This window comes from Diachasmimorpha longicaudata, chromosome 10 (assembly GCF_034640455.1).
Source record: "Diachasmimorpha longicaudata isolate KC_UGA_2023 chromosome 10, iyDiaLong2, whole genome shotgun sequence".
Lineage (NCBI taxonomy): Eukaryota > Metazoa > Arthropoda > Insecta > Hymenoptera > Braconidae > Diachasmimorpha > Diachasmimorpha longicaudata.
Genome location: NC_087234.1, coordinates 2,166,464 through 2,183,321, shown reverse-complemented (window position 1 = coordinate 2,183,321; position 16,858 = coordinate 2,166,464). Strand labels below are relative to the sequence as shown.

The 16,858-nt window shown below is 34.3% G+C and overlaps 1 protein-coding gene across 1 annotated transcript; it reads right to left on the bottom strand.

The window, feature by feature from the left end:
- Positions 1–729: 729 nt before the first annotated feature.
- LOC135166714 (uncharacterized) lies at positions 730–15,496 on the bottom strand. Its single transcript, XM_064129258.1, has 13 exons — positions 14,454–15,496; positions 13,602–14,020; positions 13,370–13,496; positions 10,163–13,010; positions 9,449–9,738; positions 9,217–9,368; positions 8,143–8,499; positions 7,940–8,057; positions 5,706–7,412; positions 4,765–4,901; positions 3,315–3,455; positions 1,979–2,149; positions 730–1,331 (listed from the first exon to the last, which is right to left on the bottom strand). The coding sequence occupies exons 1-4, from the start codon at positions 15,075–15,077 to the stop codon at positions 12,804–12,806; spliced, it is 1,377 nt and encodes a 458-aa protein (XP_063985328.1). The 5' UTR covers positions 15,078–15,496; the 3' UTR covers positions 730–1,331; positions 1,979–2,149; positions 3,315–3,455; positions 4,765–4,901; positions 5,706–7,412; positions 7,940–8,057; positions 8,143–8,499; positions 9,217–9,368; positions 9,449–9,738; positions 10,163–12,803.
- Positions 15,497–16,858: the final 1,362 nt, after the last annotated feature.

The window sequence follows — 16,858 nt, the reverse complement described above, 5'->3', positions numbered from 1 at the left end:
GCAGCGATGCCTCATGGAGATTCTGCCATGAGGATGCGCAGGAGACTGATCATCTGCTCCTGAGGTGCACCGATCTGGCCCAAGCCAGAACCAGGGCCCTGGGTGGGTCACTGCTGTCGGTTCTCTCCCTTAGGGCCTACCTTGATCAACACCCTTGCAGAGCTCGTGCACAATGGCCCTTAAGGGGTTCTGGTGTGGGCTAGTTCAGGTCTGTTCCTCACCTTCCCTAACAGGAGATGATGAATGACCGACAGTCGGCCGACCGCCGGCCAGCATTGGCCAAATGTCGGCCCACTGTCGGCCATTCCTCATCTCCTGTTAGGATTTCCCCTTTTCCACATGTCCCACCCCCCCTCTCAAAGTCAATCATTATTGGAGGAGTTCACTTAAGGGTATAATTAACATGATCATGGTCTATAAGAATATAATTGACCCAATTCAAACCTAATCAGAATTGTCAGAGAACTCATTGATTTCAGAAATAAAGAATTGAACCAATAAATACTTCCCTGGAGAACAACTATAATCCTGGACAGAATTTTTCTTTACGAAAAAGCTGTGCTTGTATTTAATTTTTTCTACGATTTTCTACGCTAAATCGTGTATATCTTATCATTTTCAAATATCAATCAATCCTCTAAAAATAAAGAATAATAAACTCTCATGAGTCAGAACATACTTTACTTCCGTGTAGCACATGATAAAAAGTTAAAATAAATGAACAATCAATCGAACTTGAAGAAAACTTTATTTTCCTTATAATTGTAACAGTCTGTATATGATCTTCCAATTTTGTAGCTCTAATTAAAAGGTCTTGATTTACAGATTACAGGTGAATACTCTAGCTTGATTGGCTCGCCAAGTGGACCTTTCAAAAAATTTTCCAAACATTTTATGTTACTTCATTTTAGTAAGTTTGATTTCTTGACCACTGGCCCAGTTCTTAGTCCCTACTATTTTTTATTTCATCCTTTTTCGTATATTCATAAATATACAGTGACAGTAGTTCTGGGCCAGTTTGTTTTTACAAAGAGTCTTTTCTGCCTTTCGGGGGAATTTCCCACATTTTTGTTATCATATTTACCCGACACAACTTCCTCCGAATATTTTTGCATAATTTTATTTTTTTTAGTCCAATTTATTTATTATTTTTATGAAGCAGTCAGCGCGAAGAAGTTACCATATGCGATAAATTCAGCCTTCAAGAGTAGACTTTCGGTACGATAGTCTCTCACGTTGATTTTCCCAATGTGTCGCGGATTTTCTAGTTTAGGCTGCCAGCATTCGTTCGCGAGAGAAAACCGAACGTCAGTCGTATTTTTCTTTTCTCCCTGAAAATCAAAATAATTTGTAAAATTTATCGTGATATGGGGGATCATATATTATGGCGAGTATGTTAATGAATGTTAATGAATGTCCGTTCGAAGTGTCCTTTATATTAAAATAGATTTACTCTTAAATTGATATTTTACCGACCTCATAAGCTAGTTTTTATTATTTTAAATTGCCTAATTTTCTAACTAATTGCATGAGGAAAATTACCCAACAAAGCAGACACAGTATCGTCTAAATTATAGTGTGAAAAGTTTTTATATGTTTTTACTATTTTCTTCTTATAAACAAAGAATAAAAATTGTTCCCCAAACCGTAGATTATCTTTTACGAAAAATATAAACATTCCTTCCAAAAATCCACATTTTTATCGTTAATTACAATGAAAATGTTGATTTTTTCATAAGACACTGTTAAGTTTTGTCTTTTCAACTTTTTTTTTAAACAGAAATGGAGTCAATAGCTCGACTGATTGACGTTTTTCAAATGAAGTTATTGATATTTCATTGAGACTTCGCCATAATGTACTCTATTTAAAAAAAAACAAGTGTTGGCTAGCCCCTGGCTCCCGCTGATCGAGGGTTTATGAATGTGTTATGACTTTAAAATGAAAAAACATGAAAAGTGTCCAAAAATGATTGCTCACCGCAGCAATGGGACATCCTTCAGTGATGCCTAGCAACTTTCGGATAATTGTTGTAGGAATATAACTTGTAGATTGCATGTAGCAAAGGTCATGTGAGCCGGCAATATGTCGGCGCGATTGAATTTCTTGGGATATGGGATTCACAACTTTGTTGTTGATGTCATAGTCGACCTGTACAAGAAAATAGTAGATTAATGAGATAAAGAAATTAAAGTACATTCTCTAAGATACACGGAGAGAAATATTCAAGGGAAAGTACCGAAAATATACATCATAATTACATTTTAAAATAAAGCCAACGAGAGAAGTCAAATTCCATAAAAATTTTGAGTCAAAAGTGATTAATTGTTCTGTTTCGCCGAGACTGCGATTGAGATAAATCAATATTTCTGGAGATTTTAGCTAAATTTCAATTACTTTTAAAGTTGTTATCATTCAAAGTGTAAAAACCTGAATGTAATATTTATTTCCACTGTCGATATACAGCTAAATTTTCATTTTACGTTCCTTTAATTATTGCCAAATTATTTCTATGGATTTATAGTTTAGGCGAATTAGGAAGAGCCCAGAAAGGGCCGAAATATGAAAAAAAAACAAATTGTAATTCGTTTTATTTGCTAAATATGTTCGTATTGTACACGAAAAATAATTTTTATTCAAAATTAGACCTTTAGGGGACGAACGTTAGTTTTATCACAAAAGATCGCCTCCTAAGTCCAATTTTTCCAAAAAAAAATTGGCCTAAAAAGCGGTTGAATGTTATTTCGTCCCACATTTCGCCCTCTTGAAGTTTAATTTTTTATCCAAAATGTCTTTTCGTGTAACAAGAAGTCAAGACAGACCTTAGTCGAACTAATAATTAATTTTTTTTGAGTATAAAAATTGACACATGAGCAATTCGGTTTATTTATAACTTCAACGCGGAATTTGACTAGTTCCATAAAAATTACGTATTTTCTTTTTTTTCTGATAAACCAGGAAATTCTCTGATAGTTCCACAATTATTATCTTCTGCCCCCACAAAAACTAATGACACTCATTTACGAATCACGTGAACAGTTATGTGATTTTTACTAAATATTTCCCTCCGTGTGCACAATAGAAATATTTAATAAAAATAATGTATCTGCTCCGTAATTCCGAAGGGAAGTTGTCACCCAAATAAATTTTACGGAACTGTCACGAAATTATTCTTGAAAGTATCGTAATTTTTATCCAACTAATCTGTGAAAAATTACCATAATGGTTAATTACTACTGCTAAACAAAATACAATTTTGGTAATTTTTACTAAATAGCTCTCTCCGTGTGCATAACTTGACACAGAAATTACCCACCTGTAATGAATTGATTGATATGTCTTTCAGGAATTCAATACTGTCAAACCAATTATGCTGATTCGGCCCTACGCCCTTGAACCAAGTGTCGTCGAGAATTGTAACGTTGTTTATATCAAGCTCGAAGCATAGATAAACCTCCTGAAATTAAACAATTAGAAATTATGTAAAATCTTCATTAAGCTGAAGATGATCTTCGTTAATATTGCACACACCGCAGAATGTCAACACTTTTTATGCAAAATGTGGGGTTAGAAAAAGAGGACTTCGAGGGTATAATAATTGTTCAATACCGACAATCGATCCCTAAATATTAAAGGTTTGTAATTTTTCAATAATTCAGTGTTTGACGGTTCCTGGGATTTGCAATGCTATCACAGCTTTCAAATGGGCTCGATGTGGTCCTCATTATTGCTGAATTGGTGCAAAAATGTACTTCATATATATTATTTACTATTTTATTATTTTTATTTATTCGGCATCGTTTTATTTATTCGACAGAATGATACTCGCGCACGAAAATCAATCAAATATCGAGAGACTACTCACTCCCAAATCGAGTGACACCAGGACTTCATCTTGGAGTCGAGTCGAGTTGAGTTTGAAGTCATCAAATGAAGTCAATCATGATTTCGGTAATTGGAGGGGAACATGATTTCAGTGATTTCAAGCTGGAGAACCAATGACTTCGTTTGATTTCAATTTTGTCGTCAACGATTGTAATTAAAATTAAGTCATTGAATTCATAACAGATATCATTCGACAGAATAATTACAGTTTATTGTTAAATTGATAACTTACGTTCTACAAACGTAATATGATAAAATCTCCCAGAATGTCTGAGGCTCCTCAATATTAGTCGCGACATTTTGGCGAATGAGTCAATTCCCCAAAAAATTTGGGGGAGTGGGATTTCCTTTTGTTCTGTTAATTGTTTGATGATATACAAGTGTATTTGATTCTATGAAATGATGACGACTTCACTGACTTCAATGGATTTCAGAAACCACTTTAAAATCGACTTGATCGATTGAAGTCACCTGATTTCAACGATTTCCGTTGATTTTAAATCGACTTCAAGTTGAATTTGGTGGACAAATAATGTTCCCAGACACTTAACCTTTCCGATAATTTTCCAGTACGTACGATACTGCGGTAAATAGCAATAGGAAAGCTACAAAATAATCGGATATTTCTGGACAAATTCATTGCAAATAAAAACCAGGAACCTCTTCGACCACTTAAAAAATTACGAGCACAAACTGCGGCTGATTTGCCTGAAAAACTTAACGACTTCGTCTATCTGCCGGTCACCTTCACAGATTTATCAGATTAATTTTCATTCCTGGGTAAATTTTAATATTAAAATTTCGACCAAGAAAATTGCACTGAGACCTAATTATTGTGATTATCCGAACTAAGGGTGCACTCGATCATTGATAACACTAACCTTCTCCTTTATATTAGGATCTTGCAAGGAAAGTTGACTCCCACAAAGCACGAGGAACAAGGATATGATGAACTTCATGGTAGATTAGAATGTTTAGAACTGTTATGTGCCAATGAATATTGTGCTGTCTACGTCTCCTTATATAGCCCCGGAAAACGAACATTTATAGATAACAAATCGAAACAATGTCATTTCGACTATTGAATCAATTAACGGAGAATGTCAATGAATTTTGAATGTCTTTGATAGGGCTGTCGACTCATTGAATGATTTTTAATACATAATTAATTCTACTTGGGATACTATACACACAAATCACATAGTACCTTCTCTATATAAATGTAAATATGTATGTAAATATTACCATAACATGTAAAAAAATATTTGTTGTTGTATTTCATTTGAAAAAGTAAATGAAGCGGATTTTTCCGATACTCGATAAATAATTAAACCATTAAATTATGATTATGAAAAATTATATCAAAACTATGAATTTTCCCTGCATTATTGTTCAGATAAAACTAAATAAATCACTTCCATATGTTATAAATAAGTAATTCAATGATTTGAAAAAAATCACTGGAAATTTAATTTCTGTCCACGATTTTTTTTTCAATTATTTTCCTAGAAAATAAATCTCATCTTATTGTTATGTTTTCTATCATTGGGAGACATAATAGTAATTTTAATATTGATTTCAAATGAAATGATTAATCACGAATTAATTATAAATATGAAGCATTTATCGATAAATCGGTCAATGATAACAAAAGTTGAACCTCTTTTATTTACAAACAAATTTAGAAGTCGAAAAATTATAAGTGTATTTTCAAAATATAGTTTTCACATGTTCGTTGTGTTTTATAGTGTTTTTTGAAACGAGTTTCCTTAACAATGAAATATATGCGTCACAGATTCAATTGTAGTAGATTCCCACCTACATAACTTCCTCCGGCGATTTTCCCATTGTAATTTTCCAATGGTTATCAATTAGTAGGGTTTCCTTACTAATTACAATATTTTCTAATAATAATGCGATGAGAGATATGTTTAATTTCCATATTGATTAGAAAAACGGTGAGAATTTTAATTTCTTTACGAAGTTTTAATATGGTATTGAATAATGATGTTGTTTACTGCAGTTAGAATAAAATACAATGGACAAATGATTTTCGAACTTCAGTGAATTGTACACTATTGTAGATTACAGAAGTAATGAGAATTTGATAGTTTATTTTATCATAGCTGTGCCAGAAAAAAACTGGTGACATCACGCATTATATGTTTTTTTAACTTCCCGATACGAAATTATTTGACCTCGAAAATCATAATTTTTTGAAATATCGACGTTGCATATGGAGTGGAAATTCTTGAGATAAATTTTAAAGGAATCGATATACTTATTTAGTTGCGTATTTGCGTCTTAAAAATTGTGGTTCGCACGAGAATAATAGAATACTGAATAATAGAGTGCGAATAATCCACAAAGAAAAACTCAAGCTGAGTTTAAAAAATTGCGAGGTCTGAATGACTCATAATATTTGTAAAAGACAATCGATGGCTTCATACAGACAACAAATATGAACAAATATGAACATTTGAATTCCCCAGAATGTTAAATAGACTGAGCATTTGTCTTAATTTATAACATGAATTAGAATGAAAGGCACCAGTTTCTCACAAATTTAAACAATTCTTTATTGAGGTGTTTCTTTATTTATTGTTTGACAAATGTTTATAAAGGTGTAGTTCAATCCGGTCGATGAAAAGCATATGATAAGATCGATAAAAATAAAACTAGTAATAAATGAAGAATCATCGATCTGTGAAAATGTCCCGCACAATATCTCCAAATATTTAAACTTTATGTCAACGAAAAGTTATTCAAATCAGTTGAAAATTATAGACTTTATGCAGCGTAAGGCTAACAATGTTATCTGTGTCGCTTTAACTCATTCAATAAGAAAAAATAAACATGTAGTGATGGACAATTTTTAGTCTCTGAAATTCTGACTTCAGAATTCAGTAGAATTCGGTTTGTTATTACAGCTCCTACATTAATGCTGTCCCAAAAACTGCGTTTTCCGTACTGATCTTCACTTACCCTCATCAGAGGATTGGCAATGGCCCTTCCTTGAACTCGGAAAAGTGGAAATCACTACGAGAAAATAGAGTTCATGACTAGTGTTCTAGGGATTTTTACTCGTATGCTATGTTGGTTCTCGTTCACCGCGTGAACGACAATATAACGCGACAAAAAATCCCTACGGTACTCGTCCTAAAATATACTATTTTTCTGACTGTTCGTACGCTCAACCCGTGTCAAAAAGAGCGTTTTTATTTACTAGTAAAAGAAAAGTAGAACTTCTGAACAAAAAATGATGCAGTTCACCACTCGCTGAACGCAAAATCACTCACAAAAAATGTAATTCGAATACGATACGATGAGGGGTCTTAGCTCGTGTGATTTGTAGCTCTTGGCTTCACCTCGGATCACCGGATTTCTACTTGTCATGAATATCTGCAATTGTCTTGTGACGTTTTGCCAGGTTCCTCTTGTCTGTCAAATTACTCTCATAGGTTGTTCGTAATTTTTTGCTATAGTGCTTATACAAGCTTTTATGCGAGCGATATGGGTTGACGAAGATCTGTAATATGGGTAATAATTGTTAACAACTGCAACTGCAACTGCAACTTTTCTAAAGTCCTGCGTCAAGCAGAAATGCACAAAAAAAAATAAAATATGCTGAAAAAAAGCAAAAAAAAAATAGAGGACCCGGCCTTTTTAATTTATATGTGAGGATAATTACAATTAATGCAAAACCGGTAATACCCGACTAGCCAGACGAGAGGCGATGACTCTGAAAGTAAATGATTTCCTGGGGGGTCCATGGGACATTGAAGAAAATGAAAATATATTGAAAAGAGTCAAAACATAGAAGCCGGTCTCTTAATTAATATGCGAGACCAATTGCATTAAATGCAAATCCGGTAATGTCTGATTTAACTGGGGAGAGGGGAGGGCTCTACAAGTAAATGATTTCCTGAGGAGTTCAAGAAGGATTGTGACGTCTTGTGACGTCTTAGGAAATCGTTTGATAGGATTTTTCGATAGGTCGGAAGGGAAACAGGATAATTATCGATAGAGCTTCAGGTATTTGTTGTAATCACATACCTTCGCTTGCTCCATTCTTCTCCATACGCTTACACCCAACGAATCACAAGCTGCCTTATTCTTAGCGAGGAACTTCAACACTTTTTCAGATTCTTCTTTGGAATAGAGGATGTTCCTTCTGAAATTTAGAAATAAAAATTAATCTCGATGGGTATTAATCGACCCAATTAGTATTAAAGTAGAGACTAATAGTAATAATTCACGCGATAGTTTTTCCTTTTCCGGTTTCCACGTGAAATTTATCTAAGTTTGACGTAGACTTCGGCGTTTGCGATTTCGTTCTTGTCAGAGGTGGAGTTGGTTTTAAGGTATCATCCATCCGAAAAGAAATTACATCGTCCGAGTGATTGTCTTTCTGTGTGGAGATGAATGTAGATGAGGTAATGGCAGTCTCTGGTGCAGCTGACGAGGACGGTTTGTTGAAGCTGTTCAAGGAATTAAAATTCTGATGATCATCTTCAGAATTAGTGGAGTTAGGGTTCCTTGACGATACACCAGGATTAATCGATAGTTCGTTTCTGCTTCTTTCAATTGATGAGGTGATTCGAGTTGATGAGAACCTTAAAGGATTCAGAGATAAAACTACCAAGTAAACAAATCCTATTCTACAGATGATGATAGCGTTAATGTTTAATTGTAATCGAAATTTCGCCACCAAAATTCTCATTTTTGTTAGGAACAAGAAAACTCGATCACATTTGGAATCGCAAATTTTTCCTCGATTGAATTATCGAATCTGTTAAATAAAAGTAAGAGACGTTAAAAAATCGAAGATTTTTTTGACAGATCGTAAAAGATAATCCACCATTTGGGAAGTAAGTTATATTATTTGTTTATAAAAGGGAAATCTTTGAACAAATATCGGTGCTTTCCGAAATTTAATTTAAACAATACCGACTATGTACGATTTTTTTCGAACTCTGGGCAAATAATTAGTCGAAAAATTTGGCAACCGAAAATATTCAAAACGAACGTATCCGGCCAATTAAATACCGACCTTAGGATAGAGTTACAATGGAGATGAGATATTTAAAATGACATTTCATTAGAAAAATATTTATGTCAACTCATTATCATCCTGAACCATACAGATGAAATTAAAATTTGGAATCACTTAAAATCGCCTCAAATCGTAAAATCGATAACAAATTCCAATCGCATGAATTCAACGATTATATCATTACATGGAATATGAAAAATTTCCTGGAAACCATCGATCACTGTATTATCAAATTTCAAAATAAATGGTCGCTGGGTACTATGCATATTATTTTTACCGGTAGTTATCTAACGTTTGTAGTTGACCTGTTGTAATACTGTCAAAAAAAAATTTACTATCAAATCGATCAAAATTCCCTTCGTTGGGAGCCCCAGGGTATGAAAAAATGATAGTATTCTCTCCTGGCTCAGAGAATCGTCCACCGAACGCCTAAAAACAAATGTCAAATCGTTCTTAAAACCCCCATCGAATAAATTAATAAATAAACGATTAAACAGGCTCAATTATACCTCAACAATATCCGCTACATCACGAGTCTGAGCACTGGTGTACCCATCTAAATAAAATTTCATCGGATGACCGTTTAGGTAAAATAGCTCGTAATTAAATACTGACATGATTGCACTGCTTTCAACTTTCAACAGTCCTATAATCACTGGCCACTGACCATGTAAAGAATCAAAATACAAGAGACACAGACTCACGTTGATCATTCCAATACGATAGAGTTGTAGAGGGCTCTGAAAATAGCAACACGTCCTACCCCCTCGATTTTTACTAAGAACCAGTCGATAATGGCCTTGATACATATACATACAAACATATACAATACATACAATAATGACCTTGAAGTTCTAATTAAAATTTTCGCAGTTTATCCGGAAATTGTAATGAATTTTCTAATAACCATGAAAGATGGCTGTCGATATTAGAATTCTTTGTTATTAAAAATAACTTGGAATATTGATAAATCTTTAAATAACCTAAATATACTATAAAAGATGAAAAACAATGGTACAATCGTCTATCAAGGAAAACTGTAAAAACAGTGATTTTTATTCATCTGGAACTAGAACAGAAATCATGACTTATGGGATTGAAATGAAAGTGAACTGGCTGAAGGCCTTCAGGCACTGGATAATTACATCTTCGAACAAATTACGTCAAATATAAATATGATATATAATAGTGAATGAATGGGTTTGAGAAAAATTAATAATTACAACTGATAATACATAATGAAATTCTTCTAAATTTTCCTGGAGTAGATCAAGGCTAATTGTTTTCTATCGGGAAATCTTCTGATAGTTGATTATCATGTTGTTCGGTTCCTTAGATGACTGAACTTTAAAAGCATTTTCAAGTCGCCTGCTGTGCTCTGATGCTCGAGGAATATCTAAAAATTGGAAAAAGTTTGTTGAAATTGAATTTTTATAGGACGGGAGGATGATGAAGACACTGAGATTAATTAATAAATAATTAATTGAGCCAAAAATAAGGTGAACAGCACAATCTTTAGTCAGATTTCCCAACAGTTGCACTGAAAAAAAATATATTTTCGCCAATTATTCATTTACGTGGGAGAATTATTATAATTATTTATTATTGCAAAATTATATGCCTTCGATTGAGTCATTCCCAGGGAGACTTGATTAGGTTTTAATTATGACGATCTCATTGGTCTTGAGGATCACTATGTTGCATAGAACGTCAATATCGAAGTAATAGAAAAATTGATAATCTAAATTTTCCATTAATTATTGAGCAACTATTTCCAAATGTCATAAAAGCATTTCTCGATTTGATGTGTAATTAAGAAGTCTTGTGATAAATTTCTTGGAATGTCAATATTCAATTCCTGATGGTTTTGACGTTTCTTTAAGATTTGAACAATTACATGGTGCTTCTGTCGTCTAGAAGAGATTACGATTACTATAAATATCCAGAGAAAATGATAAACTGTTCACTGAAGATAGGCGAACATAATCTTTCGTGTGAATCTTAATTGTTAAAAAGCTGAACATTTTTGAAAAGTGATTTCAAATAAAATGAAAAAATAGAAAAGACAATGGAAATAGTGAATCATACAAATTATAATGCGTTAGAACCATTATGTGTCAGAGTAGCTAACATGCATGAAAAAATTCAATAGTCATTTAATAACGATTAATAATAAACAATACCAATTTCAAACAAAATTCTGGTGAATTTCGTTAGATCTTCCTAGTCATTTCAGGCCATTCAAACAGTCAATTGGATTTTTCTAGACATCGTAGAGCCGATAAAATGATACAGAGAAATATCAATAGAATAAATTGCATAGAAAAATTGAAGTCTTTTGAATTTTTCTGCAGAATATTTTCGATTCATAATTTTCGTTCGCGTGTGTACTTTACTCCGGGTGTCCCTATACAATTGATGATGAAAAGGATCACTTTCTACTCGCCATACGAGGATCACCATTGTCAAGCCCTCATCCAAGAAACCCACAGAGGAGACAAGTGAAATAAAAGTCACTTTCCTTAATCATTATAATTGATCAAAATGTTACAGGCCAGAAATTAAGGTGGTTCTCGTGTAAAATATTTACTCGATAATTTTTGTTTGAATTGTTATGATGAATTAATAAGTAGATCCAATGAAAGAATTGATCTTCAAAAATAATTACACATGGGTAAAGACTTTTTTGAAAACCAAATATTACATTGAACTGTTTTGATTCCAACAGATAATTTTTTTTTAAACCAACTACAAAAGGAAATATCCTGAATGTAAAACACGTTGTAATTAACACGTGGAGGCCAATTGTAAAATACTGTTCTCTGACAATTTTAAGATATTTTTAGGAATTTTTTAATTACAATCGTCTCACTGTAAAATGCATAGAACCCTGGGAATTAGAAAAATTGAATTGGAGTGTTTAACAACTGTCACTTTATTCATGTGGCTATCTAGTGGATTGCAAAGTGGCCGTTGATCATCACCTCAATTAAGTTTGTCTTACTTTCAGGGTTCTCGACATTTTACGGTAAGACTGGGATAATTAAAGAAATTCTTGAATTATTTAATAATTTTTTAGAGAACAATGTTTTAAAATAATGCTCTGTGAACTCCTCCGGAAATCTTTTACTATTATGAGCCTCCCCTCTTCGCCAAATCAGGCATTACCACATCCGATAGGCTTTCATTTACCCTAACATATAAATGAAAAAGGCCAGGTGCTATATTTTTACTTTTTTTTCAGGATATTTTCATTTTTTTTGTGCACCTCTGCTTGATGCAAGACTGCACCAAAGTTTCAGATAAAATACAAAAACAAAAACGATCTATTCCAGCTAGTCCAGTCTGTCCAGCCGGGCCTTACTTTAGCACACAAAATTACAATACTCCACTTAGTAATAATTTCAAAATCAAAGATCAAACTAATTTGGTTTATTCACTTCCACATACCGGTTACTGGTAGAGTGAACCTAAGTAAAAGAACTTAACGATTAAATTCTGGTTTATTCAGATGATTCACAAGTCCAAAAGTTTGAACGAATCTGAAACGTAGATATCATCAAAATAATTATTTCTATGAAAATTACATACATCGAATCTCAAAAACTTCGGCTATGTAATACATATTGTGCTCGTGTTACGTTCGTTATGCGTTTTATACTTCACCAACCTCCATTTTTAATCAAATAATTGGTAATCAGTCAAAAAAAAAATTCTATAAAGTGATTGAAAACGTAATTGTTATAATGATCCTGATGTCTATAAAGGAAGTGTGATTGTCTCATACTGACGAAATATTACTCATTCTTCATTAAACAAAATTATTCCAGAGATCAAGAAACGGCTATAATTAAGTGAGTGTATTCATGAAGACATATTTGACCCATCGGTGCTCTCTCCATCTCCGTTTACTGTGAAGTAATTGATGATATTTTTAAGCCTCTTCTTCTCCTTTCTAGCGAGTGCAGAAATGACCATTGGGTCTGTCGTATACTTGTGATAATTTGGAAGAAGAATTCGGTTGAAATGCTGCTGCAGACCACTTGCATTGCGTGGTGGATTTTGGAACTCCTGGAACAGTTGAAGAATCATGAATATGAATCAATCAGTTATTTCCTGTTTTTTGTCAATTTCTTAAAATCCACAACGAAAACTAATACTAGTCTTTCATTCTGGTATATTACGTCTCAAGAGCGTTGATTCACGTACGTGAGAAACGAATTCTGGTGTTTTCACGCGTGTGAATAACCATTTTTTCGCCCGGGTGACGTACATTATTTTACATTTCAGTGTATTATAACCGAAAAAATACAAATAAATTGCTTTACATGAATATAGTATATATATAATTTATATTTTATAAAAATTCATGTATTAATTATGAACTTAAATTGACGATTGTGTATAGAAATTTTTGAGTTTAAATATACCTCTGATGCTGCCATCTTCTCCCAAACGTAGCCACAACTCGTCTGAGAAAGCAAATTATGAACAGCAAGATATTCCAAGATTTTCTTGTTTTCCTCGATAGTATAGATATATCTCGGTTTTGAAGATCTGAAGTGGAAGACAAAAGAGATTAATTTCCAAGAGACTAAGAGGTCCCTAGGGATCTATTTGAGACAGAATACCTTATCTAGTATTACGACTGAAATTTCTTACCTCCTTCTCTTATGTTTCCTCTCCTGCGGTGAATATGTGTCGTCCTTCCGAGAATTCGTGTCTTCCATAGGATCACATTCATTTTCCATTTCAGCTTCATGATTTCTCCCTTCGCCATCAAAATCCATATCCAAAAGAACCTCAACGAGAGGCTTTTCTCCTCCTTTATCACTCAAATCAGCAATTTCGACAGATGAATAATCGTGAGATTGATCAGATGAATTGCAATCGTCAGCAGATCTGTTAATTATATTCGCCACGTCCGTATCGAAAGACGAATGACTGCTGCTGATGTAATTCTTCTTTCTATGCCTCTTCTCTCGGTTTTCCTCTGAACCACTCTCCAGATCAAGTGAATGAACTCGTTTCTTCTGCTTTTCCTGCTGCTTAATCTTCTTCTCCTGGAGAATCAGATGATTCTATGAATGATGAATTTAAAAAATATCGAACATAAACACGAATTTATGGGGTTGACACACCTTCTGGAAGTATTTTTCTGAGACTAAAGACGTTCGGATTGAATTAAAATCTGATTGAATCCCAAATATGAAGATGAACTAAAATATTAAGGCATCTGGTCAACTGAAATTTAGATAAATATCCAGTTTCTTCTGAGAGGCTGTCAAAGGAACTAGAATTTTTTTTATCAAGAGATCACAGATATCCTTCAACGAATTGCAAAAAAATCCTCCATTTCTAGGAATCACGAAGTAGCTCAATGGAGAAATAACTAATCTCCCATTTTTTTCAGAAGTTCTTAGTATCTCAAAGAAGCCTTGCAAAAGGTGTGTGAAATTCAGACATTTGTTTTCGCAGAGATGCTAATTCCTCCGATGCAAACTGAAACTTTACCTTCTTCATTTTTTGGAACTGCTGAGAAGCTGATGTATTCACTGAAGTTCGATTCACTTTAGGAACATTAGGAGAGACATTCTCCTCGATCTGAGAAGGCTCAGACTCCTCAAAATCGGAGGCACCCCCATTTGTGGAGTTAATACACGATTTTCGTCTTGAGAAATTGTCTGAGTAATTGTCCTGGTTCATGTTCATGGAAGACTTTCGTGAAAAAGTTGTTAATGAGGTCGAATTCCTCTGAAACATACCAGTCTTCTCGCATGGGAATGATGGGGACCCAATCGCTGGAAATGAATGCTGAATTTGCTTGGGCAATAAATATTTCCCAATATCCTGGAGGTTGTTCTCTTTAATGCTGTCGTACAACCAGTTCACATGAAAACGTGGAGAATTTTTTATATCCGAAGACCTCTCTGGCTTTGAGAGAATGATTGTTTCGTCGTCCGGCGACATCACTATTCCTCCATGACTACTGATGAGATTTGTCAACTTGAGAAAGTCATGGGGGGCGAAGCCATCAAGGTAGAATTTACCTTGGCGTCCTTCCATGGTTAATAACTGCTGACTTCGAGAGTTAATCATTTCCAATTTGACCAGTCTCACTTCACAGATCTTGATCATAATGACGATGGATTTTCGAGACGTAATATCTTCCTATTGTCTTTCCAAAAAATTGTCTGTCTCTATACTTCGGGCTGTTGGCCGGGTATCACAGCAGAGATCCCCTATGACCTCTGATCCCAACGGGAAGCGTGTTCTCTTCAACTCTTGGAATATGTCAGAAATGCCGGTATGATTGATGCTTGTTGTATTAACGACGCAATGGGACTCGTCAGAAGTTAAATCTTCATGCAGATTGATAAAGAGAACAATTGTTGTCAATTATATGAATTCGGTATCAAACGCTCGAAGTAGCGATCACTGCATCGCGTCGAGTGAGTCTGCAATCCACTAAACTATGGCATAATAGAATTCGCGGAAATTGAAGGCGGATCTAGAGAAATTACATTAGAAATTCTCCTTGAAGGTTATGTTGGCGTTGGTCGACTGAGCATGCGCGTTGAGTTCTAACCGAATTATGGCGACTGGTGGTGGGGACACGAGCATATATAGGTAGAAATTTAGGCAGAATCAGCGTATGTGAGGATACTCTTGGGAAACGAACTTTCCACAAATCTTCTTAAGAATTTCAAGGGACAGGTGGGAGTTGAGTGTCGTTATGAGTTGTAGAACGGTGGAATGGCCATATTTTTCTGAAATTTCAGTCACAAAGTCGTAAGTCATAAGCCCTGAACGAATAACTTCGTGAAAACTTGGGATAATCCCTTTCATCAACCTCTGGAAGGCGTCATCAGGATCTGAAACAGTTCTTCAAACCTCAAAAATTCAGTGATGCTTTGGGAAGAGGTGAAGGAGAGGGTCACAAGATTATAAATTGTGAACACAAATAAACTGTGGACATAATGATTTTATTAATCAAATATAATTACCAGCCTACGAAAACAATAAACGAAGGCTGAGGGTTGGGTTTGATAATTATCAAATAATTATTGTGGTTGCAGCCTGTGACGGCAGTTTGAGGTTATGTATCAATTTTCAAAGAATTCCAACCGGGTCTTCATATTAGAAACTGTATCCATTGGAACACGGAAGCACTATCCAGACTATAAACTGGTCTTTATGCACTTGTAACATCGTGAAACGACATTCAGATGTTATGAAGTATTTGCATTTGATGTCATGGGTACGTAGAGTCAGAGCCAACCATTACCACTTGAAAGTTTATACACAGAATGAACATAATTGACGACCCGAGATGTCAATTATGTGATGTTGACCACATCTCTTGGTTCTGCTCCAACCTGAGCAATGAAAGGTCAATGCTGACTCCTGACAGAATTATGGAGACTGAAGTTACCAAATAACTCAATCCCATATCTGTTAAAATCAACAAACTCAAAAGTGCTTAGAACATTGCACAAATTCGTTGTAAAGATGGGGCAATATATATAGTATCTCAACTTCACTGCACTTAAACATTTAGTACAATGAAATTCACAGTGTAAATAAATCGTGTAGATTTGAGCACTTTGAACAATAACAAAGAAAAAAAAATATTTACATGGAGTAGCTCGCAATATTGTTCTCTTGTGGATCGTTTAGGATCCGGTGGTGGAAGTGAAACAATTTCCATCATGTTGAGTCCCGGAGTTGATTTTTGATCATAGGAATGGCTCCACCAATATTTTTTCGAGTGATATTTGTTCAAGTAATATCTTATCCAGCAATATATATACAACTTTTTCACAAATTATGATGAACAAATCGTTTAACACTCATAAGAAACGTGTTTTTGGCGTGTTGGAGGTTTGTAGCACGATCCGAAAGAAAATACTCTAATC